The sequence below is a fragment of the Podarcis filfolensis genome (assembly GCF_964270895.1).
Source record: "Podarcis filfolensis genome assembly, chromosome: 5".
Classification (NCBI taxonomy): Eukaryota; Metazoa; Chordata; class Lepidosauria; order Squamata; family Lacertidae; genus Podarcis; species Podarcis filfolensis.
The window spans coordinates 6064285-6090404 of NC_139608.1; the positions used below are offsets into that span (position 1 = coordinate 6064285).

Consider the following 26120-nt stretch of genomic DNA (forward strand, 5'->3'; position numbering starts at 1 on the left):
GTATGGAGATATCGGCATTTTTGATTGCTGTGCTGGTGGTTCTTCTGATTCTGGACTTCCTGAAACAGCTCTGGTCACGCAGGCACTAACCTCCTGGACTTCCTCAGCTTCTTCTCATTGGTGGTGCATGGCAGATTGGGTTGAAGATTTGTGAAGATACTTTCATTATGGTACTTACTTCTTACTATAACTTTGTCTAATGTGGTGGATTCATGAAGACATTCTTGCTAAGGTATTTATTTCTCAGTAATAGCTCAGACTCATGTGAACAATGGTTTCTATTTATTTCCCCCCAAAGTAAGAAACTTTATAAACAATAACATCATTTTCAGGTAGGTTTAAATGGTAAATGCAACGGCTAAATCAAACACAAACTAGGGTGTGATGAAACTCCTACATTCATAAATTATGGAATTAAAATGAAAATTTAATTAAATGAATTAGTTAATCAGGATTATTTCATTCTGAGCATGGTACCTTTGGCCACACACAGGTAGATCTAGCAGTTGCTATGCGGCATATTTTGCTACAAAAAAACCGATAGAAGAAATAATCTGCTTGCAACATAGTGCAGTGCAGGTGGGCAAAGCCTCTGGCCTTCCAGGTGATGCCGAACTGCAACTCCTAACAGTGCTGGTCACTGGCTGTACTTCCTGGGGCTGGTGGGAGTTGTAGTTCTGCAACATGTGGCGGGCCAAGGTTTTCCACACCAGATCAAGGTGCACATTGCGAGCAAGAAGAGCAGGAAAGCACCAAGGTCAGTGAAACAGAAGGGAGACAAGCTCTGGTGCTACCATGCCCCAAACATTCTAATGCTGTAGTCAACATGGGTTTGTGCTTTTCAGTATTAATAAGAGCTTGTCATATTTATATTTAAATATTGTGTTATGTGTGTTGGTTATGTTGTTGTTTAGTCATTTAGCCTCTTCCGCAAAAAGTTGCTCTTTGTCAGTCCATACTATTTATTTGTTTATTTGATACATTTATAAGCCACTTTCTCAGAAAATACTCTTCAAAAAGTACGAAATTAACCAGCCACCACATATTAGCATAATTAAAACTTTTATACCATCCAAAATTGGTAACAATCCTAAAAGCTAGAACAAAGTGAGATAAGAGAGCTTTGTTATTTTTAAGCTTCCAAGTTGCCGTACTTTACTTTGCGCTGCTACCAGAAATCTCTCTTTTTTAAAACCCTGTAGCCTTCTTTTAATAAAACTTTATTATATTTTTATAAAGAAGTTTGTTCTTTGAGTTACTGGACCGACCCAGCTTGGGTAGGTTCCAGAGATGGGTCAGTCTCTGCACATTGGGGTGTGGGGTGGGAAGTGGCAGTTTAAAATAAGGTTTGAATACAGCCTGAAGGGAGTTAGAAAGTCTATGTTGTGTTGGTGTTTTAGTGTACACCTCTATGTACTACCCATCTCTGCTGTTTCTCCTTGTTAAAACAGTTTTTAAAAATAAATGAATAACAATTGCTCAGGATCCCTCCATCCTTGCTTTACTCAAACCTCTGCTGTTGTTTCAAACTACAGTGGTCTTGGTGTCCCTCCACCTCCATATTACTCTTAACTTCTGTGGTTGAAGGAAAGAATAGCGGAAGTTGGAGGAATGGCTGCTCTAAAATTCTCCCTCTTCCGTTTCTTAGCAGCCGCATGGGAGAGTGATAAAGGATGTGAAGTCATCAAATATCCCACAGTGCCTCCACACAACGTATTTCACTCCTGATCCCACGTGTCCCCCCCAAAAAAAATGAATTTCCAGATTCAGTGTAGTGATTTGGAAGAGATATTTTATTAAAAAGCAGATGGCTACAAATGTGCAGGACCCATAAACAGAACTTAACCTTCTCCAGCTGGGCAAGCCTTGCTCTTGGGATTCTACTCATCTTAAAGATATGGTCACATATATTGTCATGGGGGGTGTGCTGAAAGGAGGCTGTTCATTATATAGGTGTTGAGGAAAAAGGGGGAAGGGGGAAAAGTAGTGAGGGTAGGAATGGGGATGCAAAGGAGCTGAAAAGAAATGAGGGATTAGGAGGCATGGATAGGGTGGAAGATGAAAGCAGGGGCATGAAAGGCCTTGAAGAATAGGAGGAGATGGGGTGATGGTGAAAATGGGCGCAAAGCAGAGCTGAAGAAAAGAAGAGAGAAGAAGCCTCAGAAATGGAGCTGGGAAGGTGAAGAAAGACCACAGTAGTTGCATGAGATGGGAAGGGGAAACTCTATGTGTCAGGAGTTGGTAAGCAGAGGAAGCAGACGTGCAGCCCCATGTACTTTCATATTTTATTATGCGTTGCAGCGGGGAACGGCACAGAGTTTATAAGGATGGGGATGTGCTGTAGCCCCCAGTAAAGCCTCTTTATTGAGTTCTTTCACTCCTTCTGGCAGCTGGAAGCGAAATGCCCTCAGCAGGCTTGTCAGGAAGATGAAAATTTCAGTATTTGCCAGCAGCATACCCAAACACATGCGAGACCCTGAGGATGAGACAAGGGAAATGCAGCAAGTGAATAATAGCTTACTTTCTAGGGTTCATTACTTTGTAGCTATAAAACACTCTACATAATATGACATAATAAGGGCAGGAAATTACAAGAAGGAAAGGGCTCATGGTTTTGGTTATCTCTATACTAACACACAGAACATGGAAAACGAAAACAAATTTGAACCATTAATACAGGATGGCAAATATGACCCAATAGCCACTACTGAAACCTAGTGGAATCAGACTCATGACTGGTATGTAGAAGACTGCTCTGCCCCTCATGCTACTGTTGCCATTTTCTGGAAGCAGACCAATAAGCATGCCTACAGATGCCTACAGGGGCGCGGATGGCTTGCCGATCAGAAGGTCGGCGGTTCGAATCCCTACAACGGGGTGAGCTCCCGTTGCTCGGTCCCAGCTCCTGCCAACCTAGAAGTTCGAAAGCACGTCAAAGTGCAAGTAGATAAATAGGTACCGCTCCAGCGGGAAGGTAAAAGGCGTTTTCGTGCGCTGCTCTGGTTTCGCCAGAAACGGCTTAGTCATGCTGGCCGCATGACCCAGAAAAACTGTCTGCGGACAAACGTCAGCTCCCTCGGTCAGTAAAGTGAGATGAGCGCCGCAACCCCAGAGTCGTTTGCGACTGGACTTAACTGTCAGGGGTCCTTTACCTTTATCTTTTTACAGATCACAACATAGCTTGAACTTTTGGATTTACCTGCACCAAAAGCCAGAAACTCTTCTCTAGCCACATATTGTCCATCCTTGTTCAAGAAATGGTTTGGGTTGAACACTGCAGGTGTCTCCCATCTTGTGGGATCAACAAGAACAGAGCGGAAATCAGGAATAATATAAGTTCCCTGCAAAGAAGAAACAAATGATTGGCACTCAGATCAATACATTTCTGGATTGTTCCTCACTGTTCCACAACTAATCTTTGAAGAATTCAAACTGAATTCAAACTGACTGGGGTTTTGTGTGTGTGGGGGGGGGGATGCACATTTACCAAAGGCCAGATTCATTCCCAATCCCCCCCCCCATTAATAAGATACTTGTACAGGCAGAAACACAGGGTGACCTCCTTCTCCCTATCCCTCTTTTAAAAGGAACCCAGAAGATGACCTCTAGCCACTGCGTGTTCCTCCCCTGCCTCACATTCCCAATAGAACAGCACTAGCCAGTGGTGAAACATGTCTACAGATGGAGCTCCTGCTCTTGCATCCTTTTCCTGCCCTTCAAGTTTTTGACTACACAGGAAGTTCCTCTATGGCTTTATGCATCTCTCAATATATTACCCTAGGATTCTCTTTGCTCTTGAGATACAGGAGTGCAGTTTGCCACACTTCTTTACCTTGGGAATGAGAAAACCACACAGCTTCACATCCTTTGTACATTTCCTGGTGATCCCGAAAAATAAGGCATATTTAAAGCGCTGTATTTCATGAATAACAGCATTGGTGTAGGGCAGTTTCTTCTTATCTTGATAGCAGATTGTGTGAGAAGAACCTAAAGCATCTTCTATCTCCTTGTGGACTTTATCTGAAGAAAATGATGGAAACAGAAGGTTTATTTTGAATACTGCATTTTATTTCAGATGGACATTTATTTTCCAAAAGGGTCTGGGAACGAGCTTCAGTTTCTTATCTTTATAGCCCATCTTTTACTCCAAGGAACTCAAGTCAGTGTACATGGTTCTTCCCCACTCTAGATCCCAGGTGTGAAAAGGTTGAACGCAAACCTCATCTCAGCTGTTTCTGGTTACCAGAGCTGCCTGGATTTGCTGAAGGTCTGTGATCCAAGGCTGTCTGTTTTACACATTTTTTTTTTTTAAATCCTCCACTCCTCAGCCCTCAATATTTCCTACTCTGTTTCACCAATCCTCCTTTTCCAGCTTGATCTTTGGCTAACATCAGTCATGTAATGGAGCAAGGAGAGGCAGGGATGAGGCTCAGGTACTTATTTCACAGCAGAGGCAATGATGGCACCCCCTGGAGACCTCTTGGCCAGCCCTCTGCATGCTGAATAAATAAGAATTTATCAAAGAGAAAATCACCCACTAAGCCAAGCAGAGGAAAAGGTGGCTTCCATTAACTGCGTGTTAAGCTACCATTTATATTTGGAAAGATTCTTTTATCACAGCCAAAGAAAATTTTAGGAGTGAATGAGCCCACCAGAACTCTTCTAGGCTGAATGCTGAGCAAGGTGTAATGTATGTGTGCAACAGTGGGGCAATAATGCAGGAGCGGGTGGCGCTGCGGTTTAAACCACTATGCCGCTTGGGCATGCTGATCGGAAGGTCGGCGGTTTGAGGCCCCACAACGGGGTGAGCTCCCGTTCTTCGGTCCTGGCTCCTGCCCACCTAGCAGTTTGAAAGCATGCAGTGCAAGTAGATAAATAGGTACCACTCCGGCTGGAAGGTAAATGGAGTCTCCATTCGCTGCTCTTGTTTTGCCAGAAGCGGCTTAGTTATGCTGGCCACATGACCCGGAAAACTGTCTGTGGAAGTGGACAAACGCCGGCTCCCATGATCTGTAAAGCGAGATGAGTGCTGCAACCCCAGAGTCGTCCACGATTGGACTAAATTGTCAGGGGTCCCTTTACCTTTTAATGCAGGAGCAAGGAGGAGGTCTGAGGAAAGGAGAGGAAACGTGCCCCCAATGCCACATGCTTATCTGCTGCCATCCTTGTGCACGGCACACACTACTCTGCAGTGAGGGGGTGGCAGCTTGCATTTATGTATTTATTCAACTAATTTGGAAGTATGCTTGATGTTTTAAGCATCTCCTGGCACTGTACATTATGTACAATATAAAAACGATATCCACCAAAACAAAAAGAAAAATGCTTCAGGAAAGGCAGAGGGAAGGGCATTCCACAACACAAGAGCAACATTAGAAAATTCCTATTTTGGGGTCACCACCCTACTGCATTCTGTAGGGTGTTGTGCTACCAGCAGAATTTCCTCAGGTGGCCAAATGAACTTACAGACCTTGTTGTTGTTTAGTCATTTAGTTGTGTCCGACTCTTCGTAACCCCGTAGACCAGAGCACGCCATGTACTCCTGTCTTCTAGTGCCACCCACAGTTTTGTCAGATTCATGTTGGTAGCTTCTATAACAGTGTCCAGCCATCTCATCCTCTGTCATCCCCTTGTGCCCTCAATCTTACCCAGCATCAGAGTTTTTTCCAGAGAGTCTTTTCTTCTCATGAGGTGGCCAAAGTATTGTGGCCTCAGTTTCAGGATCTGTCCTTCCAGTGAGCACTCAGGGTTGATTTCCTTTAGAATGGATAGGTTTGATCTTTTTGCAGTCCATGGGACTCTCAAGAGTCTCCTCCAGCACCAGAATTCAAAAGCATCAATTCTTTGGCGATCAGCCTTCTTTATGGTCCAGCTCTCACTTCCATACATCACTACTGGGAAAACCATAGCTTTAACTATACAAACCTTTGTCGACAAGGTGATGTCTCTGCTTTTAAATATGCTGTCTAGGTTTGTCATTGCTTTTCTCCCAAGAAGCAGGCGCCTTTTAATTTTGTGACTGCTCTCACCATCTGCAGTAATCATGGAGCCAAGAAAGTAAAATCTCTCACTGCCTCCATTTCTTCCCCTTCTATTTGCCAGGAGGTGATGGGACCAGTGGCCGTGATCTTAGATTTTTTGATGTTCAGCTTCAGACCATATTTTGCACACTCCTCTTTCACCCTCATTAAAAGGTTCTTTAATTCCTCCTCACTTTCTGCCATCAAGGTTGTGTCATCTGTCATCTGAGATTGTTGATATTTCTTCCGGTGATCTTAATTCCGGCTTGGGATTCATCCAGTCCAGCCTTTCACATGATGAATTCTGCATATAAGTTAAATAAGCAGGGAGACAATATACATCCTTGTTGTACTCCTTTTCCAGTTTTGAACTAATCAGTTGTTCCATATCCAGTTCTAACTATAGCTTCTTGTCCCACATAGAGATTTCTCAGGAGACAGATGAGGTGATCAGGCACTCCCATTTCTTTAAGAACTTGCCATAGTTTGCTGTGGTTCATGCAGTCAAAGGCTTTTGCATAGTCAATGAAGCAGAAGTAGATGTTTTTCTGGAACTCTCTAGCTTTCTCCATAATCCAGCGCATGTTTGCAATTTGGTCCCTGGTTCCTCCAGCTTGCACTTCTGGGAGTTCTCGGTGCACATACTGCTTAAGCCTGCCCTGTAGAATTTTAAGCATAACCATGCTAGTGTGTGAAATGATCGCAATTGTGCGGTAGTTGGAGCATTCTTTGGCACTGCATGACATAGCTCATAGCTTCTCTGAGTTATTCAAGCCCCTTTGCCATGACAAGGCAGTGATCGCTTCTCGGCCTTTTGGCTAAGATCAAGTGTAGACAAGGCAGTGATCCATGAAGGAGTTACAGACCTTACAGGGGCTGTTTCAGGTAACCTGGTCCCAAGTTTCTCAAGGCCTCATACAATAATGTGTGATGAAAACATCCAACATGCGATGTAAAGGGTTAATGCTCACAAGGGCTGTAGAACTCTGTGATTCCATACATGTATGTCAAAAGCATTCAGCTTGTTTCAATAACCCTTTGTCTCCCCAAACTTCCATCATAAGCTCACTTACTTTTAACTCTTTCTGATGTTTTATGTTCTTTGTTTTATCATCTCATTAGATTATTAATGAAACCGTTAAATAATTACGGCCCACTCTAGAGATCAAGAGAAGCCCAGGCTCCCACTGTCCCCTCTCTCACCTTGGATATCTGGATGACTTGCCAGGAGGAGAAGCGCCCATTTCAGAGAACTGACGGTTGTGTCTGACCCTGCTACAAAGAAGTCAAAAATACACCAAGCCATGTTTTCTTCATCATAGGTGGACTCTGGGTCATTCCTGCTCTGATGTTGAAAATGAGGAAGGTGACAAGTCATTCACATGCATTACAATCTGTCCTTCAGCACTTACTTTATCTTCTTTTACCCAGTTACTACAATGCCACCAACATATGCTTGATGAAGGGCAGGGCATCCCATTACACTGCTTGCTGCAAAATGGGAAGATGCCACCACCACCGCCCTGCTGCCACTGCTGCCCCCCTTACATGAATCGCACAACAGTGCCGACAAAGTGGGCTGGATAGAAAGATCCCGCTTCTTGCCATTCCACCACCCAAGGCAGCTGCCTCAGCCCGCCTAATGGGCTGGCGGGTTCTGTGCTTCATAGTTGGTTGTGGCAAGAGATCTATGCACACCTTCCTGTGACCACAGTTGTAGCTGCTGGTGCTGCATTTGAGGATCTGTGGGTTGGGGTAAAAATCCAGCACTGGCAGGAGGAGAAGGATCCAATGGAATCTCTCTGGCAGCACACATTCAAAATGTGCACTAAAGGTAAAGGTAAAGGGACCCCTGACCATTAGGTCCAGTCGTGACCGACTCTGGGGTTGCGGTGCTCATCTCGCTTTACTGGCCGAGGGAGCCAGCGTACAGCTGGTCATGTGGCCAGCATGACTAAGCCGCTTCTGGCGAACCAGAGCAGTGCACGGAAATGCCGTTTACCTTCCCTCCGGAGCGGTACCTATTTATCTACTTGCACTTTGACGTGCTTTCGAACTGCTAGGTTGGCAGGAGCAGGGACTGAGCAACGGGAGCTCACCCTGTCATGGGGATTCGAACCGCTGACCTTCTGATTGGCAAGTCCTAGGCTCTGTGGTTTAACCCACAGCGCCACTCGCGTCCCGAAAATGTGCACTACTTAACACTAAATATAATTATTTATTCTTTTGTCACCATAATGAAATTATGTTAAAGTTTGTTGGGTTGTATATCTTTGACCCACTGAGTCTGCTGCAATGGCCCTGCAGTAAATTTGATTTATTGCCACTCCGACAAACTTCCAATGGCACCCACACGCTTCCACTCCGTGCGCTGCCACTCTCCTCAGTTGCCGGATAATAGCAGAGTTCACACGCAGCATCAAATGGCTTGTCTGTGCCGACGTGGTGTCCTCAATAACGCAGCTTGACACCAGTGCTTCTAATCCAAAACTCTTTATTTAGTAGCACTCAAAACAGAAAAGAAAATCTGCAGAATCTAGCTGCATGTTTGCAGCTTTCTGCCTCTTAACAAAAACCGAAACAACCTTGTTAACGTTCCCAGACAGACTGCTCCCCAGAGAGAGCTCAGCCCCCATAGAGCACACATCAAAGGAACAAAGCACGGATCATGTGAGCAGTGCACCCAGTTGATGAGAATGCTCCTGGAGTGTTAACACCTGACAGTCCAGAACCACAACAAATTATATTTTCTTCTAGTGTATGAATATAGATGAATATAGATGAGTCAGGGGTTTGAATTCTGACTCCCCTCCCCCTGTGTGTGGCATGTAATAAGACATCTGCCGCTATCCACTTGGATTGTGCCCAGACTGAGGTTTCATATTCTTCACCCTCACAACAGTCATGTAGGGTGGGACATTTGCTGTTCCTGTTTTCCTGTTTTCCTGTGGGGAATAGAGACTGATCCTATTCAGCCCTTGGTAATGTGGGGACTTGAACTGCGGCTACTCCTAAGCCTAAACAGATTTTAATAGCACCTGGGGTGGGTAACACTGAGGGTTATATTGATATCCTCACAGTTTTTTTTAGATCTCCCAAGAATACCCACTCCCTCTTGAGAGCCAAGTTTGAACAGGAAGGCATTTAAAGAGGTATTTCCAGTCACTGCCTTAACTTCTGTGGAGACTCCCTTCCCCATGCGGTATGCTCAAACCTGAGCCACTTTGGCTTGTATTGTGCCATATTTTTCTTTAACATTGTTATAGATTTAAGGGGGACCCTTCCTTAAACCCTACAAATTAATAAATGCTAGGATTTTCGTTATTTGGGGAGTGAAGGGAGAATGCAAGCTGCAGAGGAATTCCTGTGGCTGAGCTATGTCCATCAAAGAACAATAGATGGCAATTGAGGGACATTCATAATACAAGAGGACTCCTTTCCCTTGCCTGGAGGTGTGAATTAGGGAATCAGAAGGTTGCTGGGGTAACTGGCCCGGTAGCAAGAAGGAGGAAGAAGAGCTGAGATCCATCTTGGGCAGGCTGGCTGAAGGCTAGCTGTGCTGCTGTGGGGTACAAACTCCTCTTGAAAGGACCATGCTGTAAGATCTGGACTCCCTCCATGCAGACTGAAGGTGTAATGAATATTTCTTAAAGCCACAACAGTCTCCGCCATGTCTTCAATTCTCCAAAGAAACACAGACCCTGGGTGGGTGCCTGCTGCTGCTACCGCTTGGCAGAGAAAGAGGGGCAGGGACTCAACCTAAGACATTTCAAGTGTCCCAAGGTGCTTTTGAGTTGGCTTTTGGTGACCATGGTTAAGCTCTGAATTTTTGGTAGAGATGAGGTTTCAATCTGTGGCTTATTTGCCTGCTTTTCAACTAGTTTTAAATGTTTTAATCTGTCCTGAATGTGAGGGGTGTGAAAGGGTTAGCAATTCAAATAAAGTCTTATTTCACGCTAATGGATCTGCCCAGTGGTGGAGGAAGGGGGGCAGCGGGGGCGGCGGTCCGCTTAGGGTACCATCTCTGAGGGGGATGACAAGAAGGCACCCCGCAGGGGGCTCACCCTGCCACCCCCGAGCATGGTGGTGTGAGCCGCCGCCATCGCACCACCACCATGTGCGGAGGATCCCTCTGCTGTCCGTATGGCGCACACGCGGCACCGCTGTATGTAGTGGCGCTGCGCATGTGCCATACCTAGTGGCGCTGCACATGCTCAGCTGGGCGGTTTGCCCTGCCCCTGTGGGTGGTTTGCCCCGCCCCTTGACACCCCACACCGGGTGCCAGACAGCCTTTCTTCACCCCTGGATCTGCCCTCAGGAGCGGTATAATTTGATCGCTGTTATCTGGAGGTGCCTGGGGTGGCATACAGAAAATTGGCCAGATGTGTAAGCCACAGATTGTGTCCACTGGGTAGATTGGTGGCATTGTGTACAGTCCTGCAAAGGATAGCATGGGTTAGAACTATGTACCAACAAATCCTTCACTGAAGAAAAGTGGGGTGAAAATGAAATCATTGAACCAACAAGCAGTGCTTTTCTGTTTTCTCAGTCCATGTCTGAATGTGAGATGAACAACAATACAAAATAATTTATGTACAGAAACAATGCTCCATAGGGAAGACCCCTCAACACACATGAACTCCCACTCATTCAAACTCATATTTGGGGTTATGAAAATATCTGCCTTTTCCTAGCCATTTCAATAGATGCTTCAATAGATGGATGTTCACCCACTTTAGCAACTAAAAAACTGTGAAAGAAATTTGGGGAAAGCTCAAGGTGATTTCCAGCTGAGATTCAGAAAAAAATGTTGGTTTCCTGGCAACAGATTAGTATTCACATGTAACAGGGAATATAATGACTCCTGGGATGAGCAGCATTCAGTTGCAAAATAGATACTTACTTTCTCCATCTGAAGTAGATAGAAATCAATGAAATCTCGTGGCTCATGCAGAGACAGATTCTCCTTATGCTTCTCTATCTCCTCCTTTGCAAATGAAAGCATTGCCTTCAGGCAGTACAATGCCTTCTTGTGAGGCCCTGGGACATGTTTCATAAGCCATGGGAACATTTCATATAGCTAAAGGAAAGATAGAGAAAATTTGGTCACATGGTTCATGCTTTGGATTAGCGATGTTCAAGGGACATCTCCGCTCTCAGTATTTCTCCTGCGTAGGGGAGCACAGAGAGAAAATCATGTTGACTGTTGACCTCTGAGCTCTAAAGCCACATTGCAGTTGGGGATAGACCCTGTCAGTGAGTCACTGTAATTGGTTGAGAACCACAGGGTGATTCCATGATAGCTCCATGATAAACAGGTCACACCTGTCTTGTGGCATGGATTATTTCCTCCAACACTGCAAGACGAACCCATGAAAGTGCATCATGGGGGCTAACAGATTGAGGTTGAATCCTGACAAGACAGAAGTACTGTTCTTGGGGGACAGGGGGTGGCTGGTGTGGAGGACTCCCTGGTCCTGAATGGGGTAACTGTGCCCCTGAAGGACCAGGTGTGCAGCCTGGGAGTCATTTTGGACTCACAGCTGTCCATGGAAGTGCAGGTCAATTCTGTGTCCAGGGCAGCTGTCTACCAGCTCCATCTGGTATGCAGGCTGAGATCCTACCTGCCCACGGAGTGTCTCGCAAGAGTGGTGGATGGACTACTGCAATGCATTCTACATGGGGTTACCTTTGAAGGTGATTTGAAACTGCAATTAATCCAGAATGTGGCACCTAGACTGGTGACTGGGACTGGCCACTGGGACAATATAACACTGGTCCTGAAAGACCTGCATTGGCTCCCAGTATGTTTCCAACCACAATTCAAAGTGTTGGTGCTGACCTTTAAAGCCCTAAACGGCCTCAGTACTGTATACCTGAAGAAGCATCTCCACCCCCATTGTTCAGCCTGGACACTGAGATCCAGCACCGAGGGCGAGAAGTGAGGTTACAGGGAACCAGGCAGAGGGCCTTCTCGGTAGTGGCGCCCGCCCTGTGGAACACCCTCCCATCAGATGTCAAAGCAAATAAGCAACTATCCTACTTTTAAAGGACATCTGAAGGCAGCCCTGTTTAGGGAAATGTTTAATGCTGTAATGTGTTTTTAATATTTGATTGGGAGCTGCCCAGAGTGGCTGGGGAAACCCAGCCAGATGGGCTGGGTATAAATAATAAATTATTATTATTATTATCATGAGGGAGGAATTGAGACGAGCTTTCAGCACTTCCGTTGGGATTCCATCCTGTCCTGGGGTTGTACCACATGCTTGAGAGCTGAAGGCGTTATTCAGCTTGTCAAGGGAGAGAGGGACATTCAGCACTTCAAAGAGAGGCAAAGACTGGATACTGTCGATGTGTTTGAGACCATGTTTTCCCATAAGCACAATTCATGATAATGATCTGCCCATCACTTCATCTGCTTGCTGCTGTGTCCCCAGTCAAGGTTTTCAGTGGTGCAGTTTTCCTGGCTGTTGGTCCAAAGGTTGTCTTCATGCCTTCATACATTTTTCACTGTCATCAGTGAGTTAAATGTTTGACATAGCTTTAGCCAGTAGTCATTGACACATCATCTGATCCTTGCCTTTCTCAGTGCAGGAAACATCATCTCATAAGGCACAAATTTGTAGTTCACAAATGTGAACCTCACCCTTTGCAGCAATAGCAAGCTCCCTCTCCTGACAGCCTGCACTAGTTCTTCATAGAACATGTCCTTGGTCTGTATGTCAGAGCACATAGTGGGACTGCAGATGCTTAAGATGCTATAATAACATTCAAACCTGCAATTTGCAACTTTGCAAAAATGTGTATTTTAGGCAAAATCGCATACAAATGTGTGCATTAGGAGAAATTAGCACCAAAAGGCTGATGAAATTTCATGAGAATTTTTTTTTAAAAAACGTATCAGAAATTGATGTAGAAATGTGGAGAACCAAATTTAAGACATGAAAAATGAGAAACTAAGAGAAACTGAAATTGTCAGGTCCACCCCCCCCAGGTCAAAAGGGTTTAGCTGAGGTCATATAGAAGGGGGCTGCTTTCCTTAGCAGTGCAGGGAATGCTTGAGTTGCAGACCTCTGTTTCATTAAAAAAAAATCCAGCAAAGGAGCCACACCATAGGCGCCATAATGACTGCCACTGCTAAGTTGCAGCTCCCCCGCTTGCAATACAAATCAGGAGATTGATTTGCCCCTCCCCCTTGGGAAAATCAATGCATCTCTGTTGGGTTTAGAGTTGAACTCTTCAACAGTTATGGTAGCACTATTCAAACATGGGCATTTATGGCTCTCCTGAAACTTACTAGTGATGTTCCCAAAATTTAGGTAAAGGTAAAGGGACCCCTGACCATTAGGTCCAGTTGTGGCCGACTCTGGGGTTGCAGCTTTATTGGCCGAGGGAGCCGGCGTACAGCTTCCGGGTCATGTGGCCGGAAATTTAGAGATGCATGAACTCCAAAATTTAGAGATGCATAAATATTTATGGCACAAAGGTTCAAATACTGCCATTGTATATTCCAGGCAGACAACCCTCACACCCCCAGCAAAATGTAGCCATGTGGAGTTTATGGATCTAGCAAGCCAGCCGTGCTGTCCTTGCATTTCCAAATTATATCACCAACATGCCCTGGTCTGTGGTCTGTGTATGCTCAGTGCTCATTTGGATGTTTGGCAAGTCAATGTGCCATAGTAGGTCCCTGCCCCCAATAATATTTTGTCTTTCTTAAAACTTGAAGATAGCCCGGGATCTTAAATTGGTCCAAAATATGGCTGCCAAGACATATGCTCATCAATCAAGTCCTATAAGCCTTGATATACAGTGAGCAAAGAATAGACACATTTATTTTTCCATAATGACAATAAAATTGTAGAATTCTCTTCTTGAGAAGATTATTTTGTTCACTGCTGTTTACTTAAGGTGGGCTCTAGACAACTTGTTCCGAAAGGTTATTGTTCCATTTTTATCCAATTTTTTCTCCGAAGAGTCCCTTGTGGTTGGACATAGTCTCCTTATTCTTTCTTTCAATTTTTATAATAATCTTGAGAGATTATTTATGCTATGAGATCGTAAATGGCCCTTATCTCAGATTAGATTTAAACCTGAACTCAGTTTTCTAACACTCTAACCTCTATCGTAATGGATTCCAGAATGCTGATTGGGGGATTTAAGGCGCTTGGGAGACCTGTCAGGCTCAGTAAGAATGAAAATGACAACTCACAAAATGAGCAAAGCTACATAGATATTTTAGGAGAAAATTCATGGCTTCTATCAGCTTCTGGAACCTTTTATCTTCAAGAGCAAACAGGTGCCCAAAAGCCACAGCACATATCACGTTGGAGGCTGAATTAGTGATGGGCACGGAGGGGTCAAGTGGTTGACCTGCAAAATAAAGTTATACTAATGTGAGTTCAGCCACTCCTGTTCATACGGAGAATGGTATTTTATGGTGGACAAGAGAAACTGCTGGGATCTCCAGCAATTTGTTTATTAACATCAATTAATTAATTAATTGATTGGTTGGTTGGTTTATATACCACCCTTCATCACAAGATTCTAGGGTGTTTCACAGAGTAAAAATACAAGATAAAAACCTAGGTAAATAGTTAAAACAAAATAACAAAACATTCCATAAGCACATTTAAAAGGCTGTAGAATATTAATCAGCCAAACACCTGTTTGAAGAGGAACATTTTTTCCTGGCACTTAAAGATATATAATGATAGCATTCCATTTAAGGCTCATTAGGAATCAAACAAAACATATCACATTCCTTTCCAAAATGTACAGAGGTTATACACAAACGTTTCTTCAGACATATGCCAACCCAGCACCATCACCTATCATCACATACCCTTTGAACGTGCAAAGACTTCCACGAGCTGATGGGCTTCCTCTTCTATCTGGTGCTCCATGCCTTTCCTCCCCAGTCCTAGCTTCCGCATAGTAACAATACCAAACCGTCTCTGTTGCCTCCAGGTGTGTCCATTTGATAATATAATACCTATGCAAAACCAGTGACAATAGTGGAAGAAGGGAGAACTTTAGATAATCCCAAGGAAGTTAAAAAGGAGTTCATAACCAATTATTGACCAATATCATTACTTAATAATGACTACAATATTTATGCACAAATATTGGCAACAAGATTAAAAGATTAAAAGTTTTGCAGGATTGTATAAACAAAGAGCAGGTAGGGTTCTTGCCAGGCAGAAAAATGAGTGATAATATAAGAACAGTGATTGATATGATCGAGTATTTAGACATGAAACCGAATAAGAAGGTAGCCTTTGTATTTGTGGATGCGGAAAAGGCGTTTGATAAAGTTTCATGGAAATTGCTAAAAATAATATTAGACCGGATGGACATGGGAGACCAAATTACAAGAGGGTTAAAAGCAATCTATGAACAACAAGAAGCAAATATAATAATAATAATAATGACATGACTGATTATTTTAAAATACAGAAGGGCACCAGACAAGGGTGCCCGCTCTCACCATTATTATTCATTTTGGTTTTGGAAATACTAAATCAAGAAATCAGACTAGACCAAGAAATAAATGGAATATCCTTAGGGGAGAAAACATATAAAATAAGGGCATTTGCTGATGATTTAGTGTTAATGGTGGAAAGCCCAAAGGAAAGCATAGCAAAGGCTCTAGAAAAAAATGGAAAACTTCAGAAAGGTTTCAGGCTTTGCTTTGAATAAAGAAAAAACGAAACTAATGGTAAAAAACATGGGAGACCAAGAGAAAAAGGAACTGGTAGAAAAAATTGGATTACAAGTTTTTAAAAATGTGAAATATTTAGGAATTCAAATAACAATGAAAAATATAAATTTGTTTGAAGATAATTATTTAAAAAATGGGAAGAAATAAAAAGAGAAATGCAAATTTGGACAAGATTGAACTTAACACTCTGGGATAGAATTTCGGCTATTAAAATGAATATCTTACCAAAATTCCTGTTGCTTTTTCAAATGATTCCCATAATAGGTAAAGATGATTGTTTTTAAAAATGGAAAACGGATCTAACAAATTTTATAAGGCAAGGCAAAAGCCACGGATCAAACATAAATTATTAACTGACATAAAAGAGCGGGGTGGCTTTGGACTCCCAGACCTGAGAATATACTATGATGTGGCATGCTTTAGTTGGATCAGAGACTGGATTACATTAGATAATAATGACATTTTAGATTTGGAGGGATGGAACAACAGATACGGTTGGTATGCCTATCTAATTTACAACAAGGTGGCGGTGCATAAAGACTTTATAAGTCATGTAATTAGAAATTCATTATATAAGGTCTGGGTGAGACATAGAATGTTGTTAGAACCGAAAACCCCATGGTGGGTTTCACTGTTAGAAGTAATATCCGTTAAAAAGAAAAATACGATAGGAAGATTGGCGACATACCAGCAGCTCCTAAAGGAGGAACAGGGCCAATTAAAATTAAGACCATATGAAGAGGTGACCCAATACTGCACCACATGGTTACAATATCATCAAATTGCTCAAATATTTAATCAGGATAAAGCAACAGGATTTGAAAAAGAAGAATCAAAATTACAAAAAGTACTATTACAAAACTCGAAAAAGAGTATATCCAAAATGTATAATTTATTATTAGAATGGGAGTTAAAGGATGAAGAAGTAAAAGAAGTTATGACTAAATGGGCATGCGATATAGGTTACGCAATTCGGCTGGACCAATGGGAGAAATTATGGAAATGTGATATTAAATTTACGGCATGTTACACAATCAGAGAAAATTTGATGAAAATGGTATACCAATGGTACTTAACTCCAGTAAAATTGGCTAAAATTTACAAATTAAAATCAAATACCTGTTGGAGATGCAAGAAAGAAATAGGAACAATGTTTCACATGTAGTGGGAATGCCGGCCTATTAAACAATTTTGGAATGAAACATATGAAGAACTCAAAAATATCTTTTAGTAAAAAACCAGAGGCATTCCTTTTGGGTATAATCACAAATGATATTCCTAACAATCAAAGGAAAGTATTCCTTTATGCAACGACAGCTGCCAGGATGCTTATAGCAAAAAATTCAAAAGGGAGAAAAATTCCATCAATGAAAGAATGGCAAATTAAATTTTGTGAATATATAAATCTGGCAAGACTCACAGCATTCATAAGGGGAAAATCGGACCAGAAATTATTAAAAGAATGGGGATGTGCTAACGAGTATATGAAAAAACATTGTTCTGGAGTAAGCATATCGGCATGTAATGAATGATGCTTTGCAGGGTTAAAGAAAAAGAAAAGTGGTGTAAAAAGTATAAAGATAGAAGTAATCTACATTAGGCACAGCAATTTAGAAAGAGTAAAACTTTTGAGGTCTTAGAACAAAGGAAGGAAGTCAATATGTGTATATGTATGTAATGACTAGATTAGAATGAAGATATGGTTTTATTTGTAAATGTGTGCTTTTTTTATTTTATTCTCTTTTTCATTTCTTTTGTGTTCTTTCTTTTCTTGTTTGTATAGTTTCATTTTGGATTCAATGTTTGTAATTTTTGTTGTAATTTTGCATTGAAAATAAAATTTATTTTAAAAAAAGAAAAAGAAAAAAAGAAAAACCAGTGACAAATGATTGCTCTCAGAAATTAGTGTTAAAAATTAAGTTCCTAGCCCAGAACTGAAGTTCATGCCTTTGCATGTAAGATCTGCTTAGTCTCTGTAATGCAAAGAATTACTAGTTGATTCTGACTCCGTCTCAATTTAATGCATGAATATCTCTACAATATAGAACAGAATTGCTTACTTTACACAATTCCCACCAGAACATCACTTTCCATTGCCTTTCATCATTTAGAAGTTCATCATTGGTTCACCCCCAAGTTTTAGCTGTCTCAATTTGTGTGCTAGTTTGATTGTTTCAGAAGTTCCTCCACTTTGCAGTACCAGCAAAAAGTGAGATCTCTGGACGTCTCTATCAATTTTGACTCTTGTGGGGAAAACTGGTACCTAATATGCTGGTAATTTCTGCAACAAAGACTGAACATGCAAGTACCGTATCACATGAGCTTTCTCACAACTTTAAACCCCAGCAGATACCCCCCACAGTTTTTAAGGATATAATTTAACTGATGTGTAATGTTGACAAGTTTCCATCTTTCCCTGGAAGGAAAAATTGCACTTCTCATTTGGGAGACGAATGGATGCCAAGTGTTGCAGAGTTCTCTTGCTCCTAGTCACCCTGATCTGACAGGTCAGTTTCTTGGCCAAAGCAATAGACCACACCTGAGCACACCATGAGTCTATTGACAGCCCTGTTGTCTAGTGCCAACCTTCAGCCTTTTCTAAGCAAACATTTACCAGCAAATATGTCAGCATCTCCCAATGAGATAAATTTGATTTGATTCACCTATTATTCCTAGCATGGCTATCAAAGGAGTTGGATGTGATAATCAAACAGAAATCTGATTGTCTCAGAAGTTCCTGCACTAATGTGTCAGCAAAAAGCGAGATCTCTGGAAAGCACTTCAAAATTTGACTTTTGTAGGGAAAACTGGTATCTGATACACTGGTAATTGTGGGCCCAGCCAGAGTGCCACCCACTTCTGGGTCAATGTCTACATGTAATATATGATTAATAACTCAGACAAACAACGATCTGGATTAAAAATGCCCACAACTTTTTTGATTACAGATGTAACGTTTTTGATTACTTTTTTGATTACAGATGTAATCTGTAATCCATGCCAGGATTATGGCCTCTCCAAGATGTTGATCATCCTAAAGCCACCGCTGGAAGCCCTATGGCTCATCTTCCCCATGCTTGGCTTCAGGACAGAGACATCCACCAAGACCACTTTAACAGGGTAGGCTGAAAATGGTGCAGGATCACTACTGGGTGATGCACCCCACACTTGAAGACCAGGATTCCACCCAATACCTTAACTGTTGCTATGGGGAAGGCAAAACCTCTACACCAGCCAAAGTGTTGGTGCTGACCTTTAAAGCCCTAAACGGCCTCGGTCCAGTATACCTGAAGGAGCGTCTCCACCCCCATCGTTCTGCCCGGACACTGAGGTGAGGTCCAGCGCCGAGGGCCTTCTGGCGGTTCCCTCATTGCGAGAAGCAAAGCTACAGGGAACCAGGCAGAAGGCCTTCTCGGTAGTGGCACCCGCCCTGTGGAACGCCTTTCCAGCAGATGTCAAAACGATAAACAACTACCTGACATTCAGAAGACATCTTAAGGCAGCCCTGTTCAGGGAAGTTTTTAACGTGTGATATTTTACTGTATTTTTGGTTTCTATGGAAGCCGCCCAGAGTGGCTGGGGAGGCCCAGCCAGATGGGCGGGGTATAAATAATAAATAATAAATTATTATTATTATTATTATTATTATTATTATTATTATTATTATTATTTGTTTACAGGGAAATTCCTTCCCAGCCCTTAATATGGCATTTGCAACCATTTGCAACCGTAGTAAGGTCAGGAGATATACAGGAAGCAAAACAAGGTTAAACTGTGAATGAAGGGAATAGAACATTGTTAAAGCAGCAACATGAAAAGCAGAAAACATTTTAAAACCCAAAAAATGACCTGAAAAATAAGAAAGGTTAATGACAAGGGAGGCGGGGAGAGTTTTGCTCCTTCTCTGACTGTGCTGAGGCAGGATGGCGCTGAAAGCTTTTCTGCCTCGCTAGCTGTGAGGCCACAGCCAATGCCATTTCAGCCAGCGAGGCGCATCCCCCCAAAAGAGGCCACTAACTGGCCAATTTGAAGTGCAGCAGCTGGTGGGAACTTGAGCCAGCTGCTCAAGGAGGCCAATGAGAATTCCCCCAACAGCCGCCCGGCCATGTGCACTCCATCCTCACTGCCCAGGGATGGCAACCGAGTGAGAGAGGGCACAACAGCCGCCCACCTGCAGGAAGAGCTAAGTGTCAGGGATGCATATGGTTGCTCAGGAGTAAACAGCCAGGACTCTGACCTGCCTTTTTACAGGTTTTATTAGGTGCATGGGCCACATGACCCCAGAAGCTGTACGCCGGCTTCCTTGGCCAATAAAGCGAGATGAGCGTCGCAACCGCAGAATCGGTCACGACTGGACCTAATGGTCAGGGGTCCCTTTACCTTTATATACAGTGCAGAAGCCCAAAGTTCATGTCTGCCTCAGTCACTAGCAGATTCCGAGAGTGGGTTCTTCCTGTCCCCTCCCCAGCTTAAGAACCTCCACACCCCCAGTTTCCTCCTCCTTTCCTTACGTTTGACTCCCTTGCGAAAACTAGGCGACGGAAGCTGCATGTCTGTTTCCCTATCAGCCTGCCTGGCAGTGGTGCTAGGGCTCGCAGTAACCTCTGTGAGCCTTTGCCTCACTTCCCCCCTCCTTTCCTCCTCCGTTTCGCTGGACGCTTCGCTCTCACCAGTCTCTGACAAGGTGTTACTACTCAGCAAAGTCGGAGGCTCCCTGTGCGTTTCTGCCTCCCTCCCCGCTTTCGATGGCAGTCCCCTGACACTAAGCAACAAATTTCTGCAATGAACACTGAACATGAAGGTATCACTTGAGCTTTCATAGAATGTTAAACACCAGCAGTAAACTTCAGTCAAAAACCCATTTCAGCTAAGTTTTCTACACTGTTTTTAAGGATATAATTTCACTGGTGTGTGATGTCAATAAGTTATTTTTCTACTGGCCCAACCGGACTGGTGTTTTATTGAAGGTGTGTATTCTGCAACATATTCTGGACACAACAAAAGCCAGTTGGGCAGTTCCCTCATCCTGGCAAAGAGACTGAGAGTGAATTGGGTGCCAAACTGGCACCAACACTGCCTCCATCTCCAAGGGCACAGAGATGCCATTTATGAACTAACCTTGCAAGTCCAACATGCTCAGAGGAGTGCTGGCTTGCTCACCAACCTTGGAACTCTGCTCACTTACTGCAATAAAGGCTGTGTGGGATGTTAGATCAATATCTTAGCTAGCACTTAGCCATGTGTCTTTACCTCTTATATACCTGCTACACCTTGTAACCTGTGCCTTGGCAATGCATCAGTCTGGCGTAGGCATCAAAGCCTTGGGTAGAAAGAGCTAGGAATTCAAGTTCTTCATCCAGCACTGAGATCCAGGCCAGTAAATGCATTAAAATGGCAACAGGTAACAAACTTCTGCCTGCAGCTGACTTTTACCACAGTGCACTACAATTGCTACTTCCAGAGAGCACTTGCTAGAGGCATTGGGTTGTATCTAACAACGTTAGAGCAGACCCACTGAAATTAATAAACCTAAATTGGTCATTCCAATTAATTTCCGTGGGTGTACTTTGAATAGAACTGCTATTGTCTACAACCCATTTCCTGTTGAGTGCAACATTAATAGAGAAGCTCTGTTGTTCTGTTTTTCCAGACAGCCCTTTAAATGTTTTCCCTGGGGAAAATATCAGTGGAAATTCTCACATTTCACTACTTACCCTTTCCTTTTCCTACAGTCATAAGGAAAGGAGTACGTGGTCGGTCTTCAAAATATTCAGAGTGGTCAACGAGTGCTTCTTCCACTGCTCGGAATCCAGACAGCACTACAAAGGGCAGATGTCCTACCCAAAGGGTGTAAATGTTTCCATATTGCTTTGCCATCTACCATTTGGGTCAAAAGAGAGGAGAAGATTATTATAGTCAAAGGAAGAAGATACTAATTTGAACCTAAAACATGAGCTTCATCCTTCCTCCATGGGTGTAGCCAGGATTTTTGTTAGGGGGGAAGGCCTTTTGTTAGGGGAGGCAGAACCTCAGTTAGCTATGTATTTTTTATTGATTTTTATTGATTTAGGGGGGGTAGTATGAGCTCCTTTGACAGTGGAGCGGTCTCCCTTGGGAGGTTGTGGACTCTCCTTCCTTGGAGGATTTTAAGCAGAAGTTGGATGGTCATCTGTCATGGATGATCTAGTTGAGATTCCTGCAGAGGGTTGAAATAGATGACCCTTGGGATCCTGTCCAACTCTACAGTTCTTTGATTTTATAATCTGCCTCTCTCTAATGGATCTGGTCTGATAACTTGGAGCTAAATGGTACCTTTGGGGATACCAGAACTGAGCCCAGGGACCACATATTGCACAGAAAGAAAGGCAAGACTGCACTCCTGACCATTGCATTTGAAGACACTAATTCATTTCTTAATGTATGCACATTTAAATTTGACCCTTAACTTCTGAAAATGCTGAAGTGGGAAAAGGAAAACATCTGAAGAGGAACAGGCATAGGCTGGGCTAGAGCACTGATGCAGGTTTCTGACCCAGTGGGTCACAGCAGGAAAATTGCCACCATACAAATATATGGGTAAGAAATTAAGATATGCTCCCCCAAATGCATGTTTGGGTTAGGAATTATTAGCAATTTCAGATGTTTTAAAAGTTAATACATTCATATCTGATGATGTAGAAGAAGAGTTTGGATTTGATATCCCGCCTTTCACTCCCTTTAAGGAGTCTCAAAGCGGCTAACATTCTCCTTTCCCTTCCTCCCCCACAACAAACACTCTGTGAGGTGAGTGGGGCTGAGAGACTTCAAAGAAGTGTGACTAGCCCAAGGTCACCCAGCCACGAACAACTTGGGAGGAGGTTACGTGAAAGATCCCCAGTAAGACCTGTAAGTTCTTTTATTTCATTTTTGGAAATTCTGCTTGTGGAAAAAGCCCAAGAGAATATGAACGCTGGACGCTCCTGGACGCTGTCTCTGCGAGCAAATCAAGTTCCATTTCTTAAGATGAAAAATTGGATTTAAGTTTTGGACATGCTTTGAGCGAGGAGGGAGGGATTACTCTGCTAATTAACCCAGCCACTGAAGTGCCAAAAAAGGACTAACATCTAAGTTGGTATGTTGGAATGGAACGAAAAGGGGGGGGGGGCATCTCTTATTAATGTACTTTGCTTTATTATATTATTTGGCAAAAGAAAAAAAAAACCAGAAGAACTGTTTACATTAACTATAACAAGCAAGATTGGAAAGTTTTGTATTTGTTTATATAATATGGCTCCAAAATTATAAACTGTTTGGAAATAATAATACTATATAATTAAGGCTTTTGATCTTTGATTTGCTTGGAAGAGGATAAAAGATTCTCCAAGGTGTGGACATCAGACAGAAGCAGAATCTCATTAGCCGCTGGAGAGATGTTAAAAAACTTTGGACAGTTTCCTAGAATCTATGTGGGAGCTGTGTTGCACTTTTATTTTGGAAACCCGCCATGATTGGAAGTCAACACCGGGTTGCAGGATTACAAATAGCCATAGAGGGAGGTGAGCCTTTAATATGTCATTATATTTGTGTTTATGGTTTGATTTGGTAAATCTCCCCTAGAAAGGCTAATGTTTGATGCAATCGGTCTGGGAAAAGCAGACACTTAGACCTGATTTTATCGGTACTGAGTGAAGATGGTGGCTGCCAGCAGCGAAAAGACCTTTGGATTGATTTGGCAGAAACACCAGCATGTGAGGAAATGCTACGAACTTACAGAGGGGAATCATAGACATAAAATCCACACAGAAACACATCATTGTTTGTTTTAACTCGCTTGTGGGAACAATTCAGAGGCTGTGAAAGAATGAAGGTCAACAACAGAAAGAATTAGAGGAACCATCGGAAATGACTATGAAAAGCAGTAGAAGTATGAGATGATCAGAACCCTCCGAACTTGAAGCATGGGAAGCCCTTTTAAAAATATATAATTTGGCAGAATATTCACACTATTTGATATGTATATGTATAATTTGGAATATTTAATGTGATTTGATTGGATTGTTAAAGTGGAAAACTTAATAAAAATGAATTTAAAAAGGAAAATTCTAAACCATCATAATGTCTGGGGAAAACAAACAAAACAACTGTTAATATTACATTAAGTTATTGCTAAGAAATACATACCTTGCTGAAAGTATCTTCACGAAACTTTACCCCAGTCCTCCACATGCTTCCAATGAGAGGAAGCTGGAGAGGTCCTGGAGGATAGTGCCTATTTGACCAGAGCTGTTTCAGGAAGTCCAGAATCAGAAGAGCCACCAGGAGAGCAATAAAAAATGCCCATATCTCCATCCTTGCTATCTCTTTCTCCTTAATTCTTCCTAGGATGTCTGATGAGGTTCACTTCTCTTTCTCTAAGGGCTTCTTCCTTTCTGCAGGGACCTCAGCACTGCACTGGAGAACATTTATAATTGATAGGTTGGGAAGTGGTTAGCTTGTTTGGTTTTGTTGAGGAGGGTTAGGTACTGCTGGTACTGCTTGTTCAAGATTTTGGGCTTGTCCACTCTGCAGTAATAATAATAATAATAATAATAATAATAATAATAATAATAATAAATTTTATTTATTTCCCGCCCTCCCCAGCCGAAGCCGGGCTCAGAGCGGCTAACAACAGTAAAACGATAAAACATTCTAAAATCATTACATTATAAAATTAATTCCAATCAAATTAATGGCAACCATTGGGCTAGAGGTTCTGTGAGGATTGCCAAAGGAGGGAGTGCCCTGAAAAAAGCCCTGCTTTTCTATTTCATAGAATCATGGGAGTCAACAATTACCTAAAGGTATAGAATGAAATCAAAAGAAAAATGGAAGTGTGGGGGAGGATGAACTTGTCATTGTGGGGAAGAATTTCGGTGATAAAAATGAATGTATTGCCAAGAACGTTGTTTTTGTTCCAATCAACACCTGTAGTCAGAGGAGTAGTTCACATCAAACAATGGCAGAAGGATATTTCAAAATTTATCTGGCAAGAGAAAAAGCCTAGAATTAAATATAAATTATTAACAGATGTAAAACGAGTCTCCTTGCTGGACATGAAATTATACCATGAGGTGTCCTGTCTCTGCTGGCTACAGGAATGGATATTATTAAATAATACAGAAGTATTAGATTTGGAAGGACATGAAAATAGATACGGTTGGCATGCTTATTTATGGTATGCCAAGGTTATGGTACACAAGGGATTCCAGAACCGCATCATAAGAAAATTGATTTACCAAGTATGGGAAAAGTATAAAAGTCTGTTAAGAGGCCAAGACAGCATGGTGGCTTTACCCACTTGAAGCAATATCTGTGAAAAAAATTAACATGAAAGGAGAGTGGGTAACCGATAAAGATCTGTTAACAGTCAGAAAATCAATTAAAGGTTAAATATTATAATGATATAAATCATTGGTTGACAGATTGGTTACAATACCACCAGTTAATTGACATATTTAGAGGAGATAAACAAAGTGGGCTTTGGGAGAGAACTCTCAAGGTTCAAAAAAGAATTACTGGGAAATAATGATAAACTGTTATTGAGAATGTATAAGTTCCTATTGGAATGAGAGATGAACGATGAAGAAGTGAAGGCATTTATGATTCATTGGGCAAACGATATAGATTATAATATACCACTAAATTTATGGGAGAAGTTGTGGAAAGAAGATCTAAAATTTACAGCTTGTAGTGCTTTAAAATAAAATTATATGAAAGTGATGTACCGTTGGTATTTATCTCCAGTAAAGTTAGCAAAAATGTACAGTGGTACCTCGCAAGACGAATGCCTCGTAAGATGAAAAACTCGCAAGACGAAAGAGTTTTTCATTTTTTGAGTTGCTTCGCAAGACAAATTTCCCTATGGGCTTGCTTCGCAAGACGAAAACGTCTTGCGAGTTTGTTTCCTTTTTCTTAAAACCGTTAATACCCAGGGAATCCGTGCTTCGCAAGACGAAAAATTCGCAAGACGAAAAAACTCGCAGAACGAATTAATTTCGTCTTGCGAGGTACCACTGTATAAGAATTTATCTAACGTATGCTGGAAGTGCAAAGATAAAGTGGGTACATTTTATGATATGTGGTGGTAGCGCAAAAAAGTAACAGGTTTCTGTGAAATGATTTACAATGAATTGAAGAAAATGTTTAAGATAACTTTTGTTAAAAAACCAGAGGCCTTTTTATTAGGAATAACAGGCGAAGACATACCAAGAAATGTTAAAAGACTATTTATGCATGCAACTACAGTCATACCTTGGGTTACAGACGCTTGCGGTTTTTTGGGTTACGGACCGCTGAAACCCAGAAGTACCCAAACGGGTTACTTCTGGGTTTCGGCAGTTGCGCATGTGCAGAAGCGT

The 26120-nt window shown here is 42.3% G+C and overlaps 1 protein-coding gene and 1 long non-coding RNA gene across 3 annotated transcripts in view; both read right to left on the minus strand.

Annotated features, from left to right (window-relative positions):
* Positions 1-26120, minus strand: part of LOC310762276 — a 466366-nt gene that overhangs the window by 242964 nt on the left and 197282 nt on the right. The gene's annotated exons all lie outside the window — the stretch shown is intronic.
* LOC310762217 (cytochrome P450 2J2-like) lies at positions 1776-24263 on the minus strand. Of its 2 annotated transcripts, XM_083612912.1 has the most exons (9): positions 23905-24263; positions 21459-21621; positions 14866-15015; positions 14233-14393; positions 10924-11100; positions 7224-7365; positions 3833-4020; positions 3200-3341; positions 1776-2476 (listed from the first exon to the last, which is right to left on the minus strand). In XM_083612912.1, the coding sequence occupies exons 1-9, from the start codon at positions 24070-24072 to the stop codon at positions 2289-2291; spliced, it is 1479 nt and encodes a 492-aa protein (XP_083469038.1). In that variant the 5' UTR covers positions 24073-24263; the 3' UTR covers positions 1776-2288. The 2 variants fall into 2 exon arrangements, with proteins under 2 accessions (XP_083469038.1, XP_083469039.1); XM_083612913.1 differs by lacking the exons at positions 21459-21621; positions 23905-24263 and adding an exon at positions 20125-20239.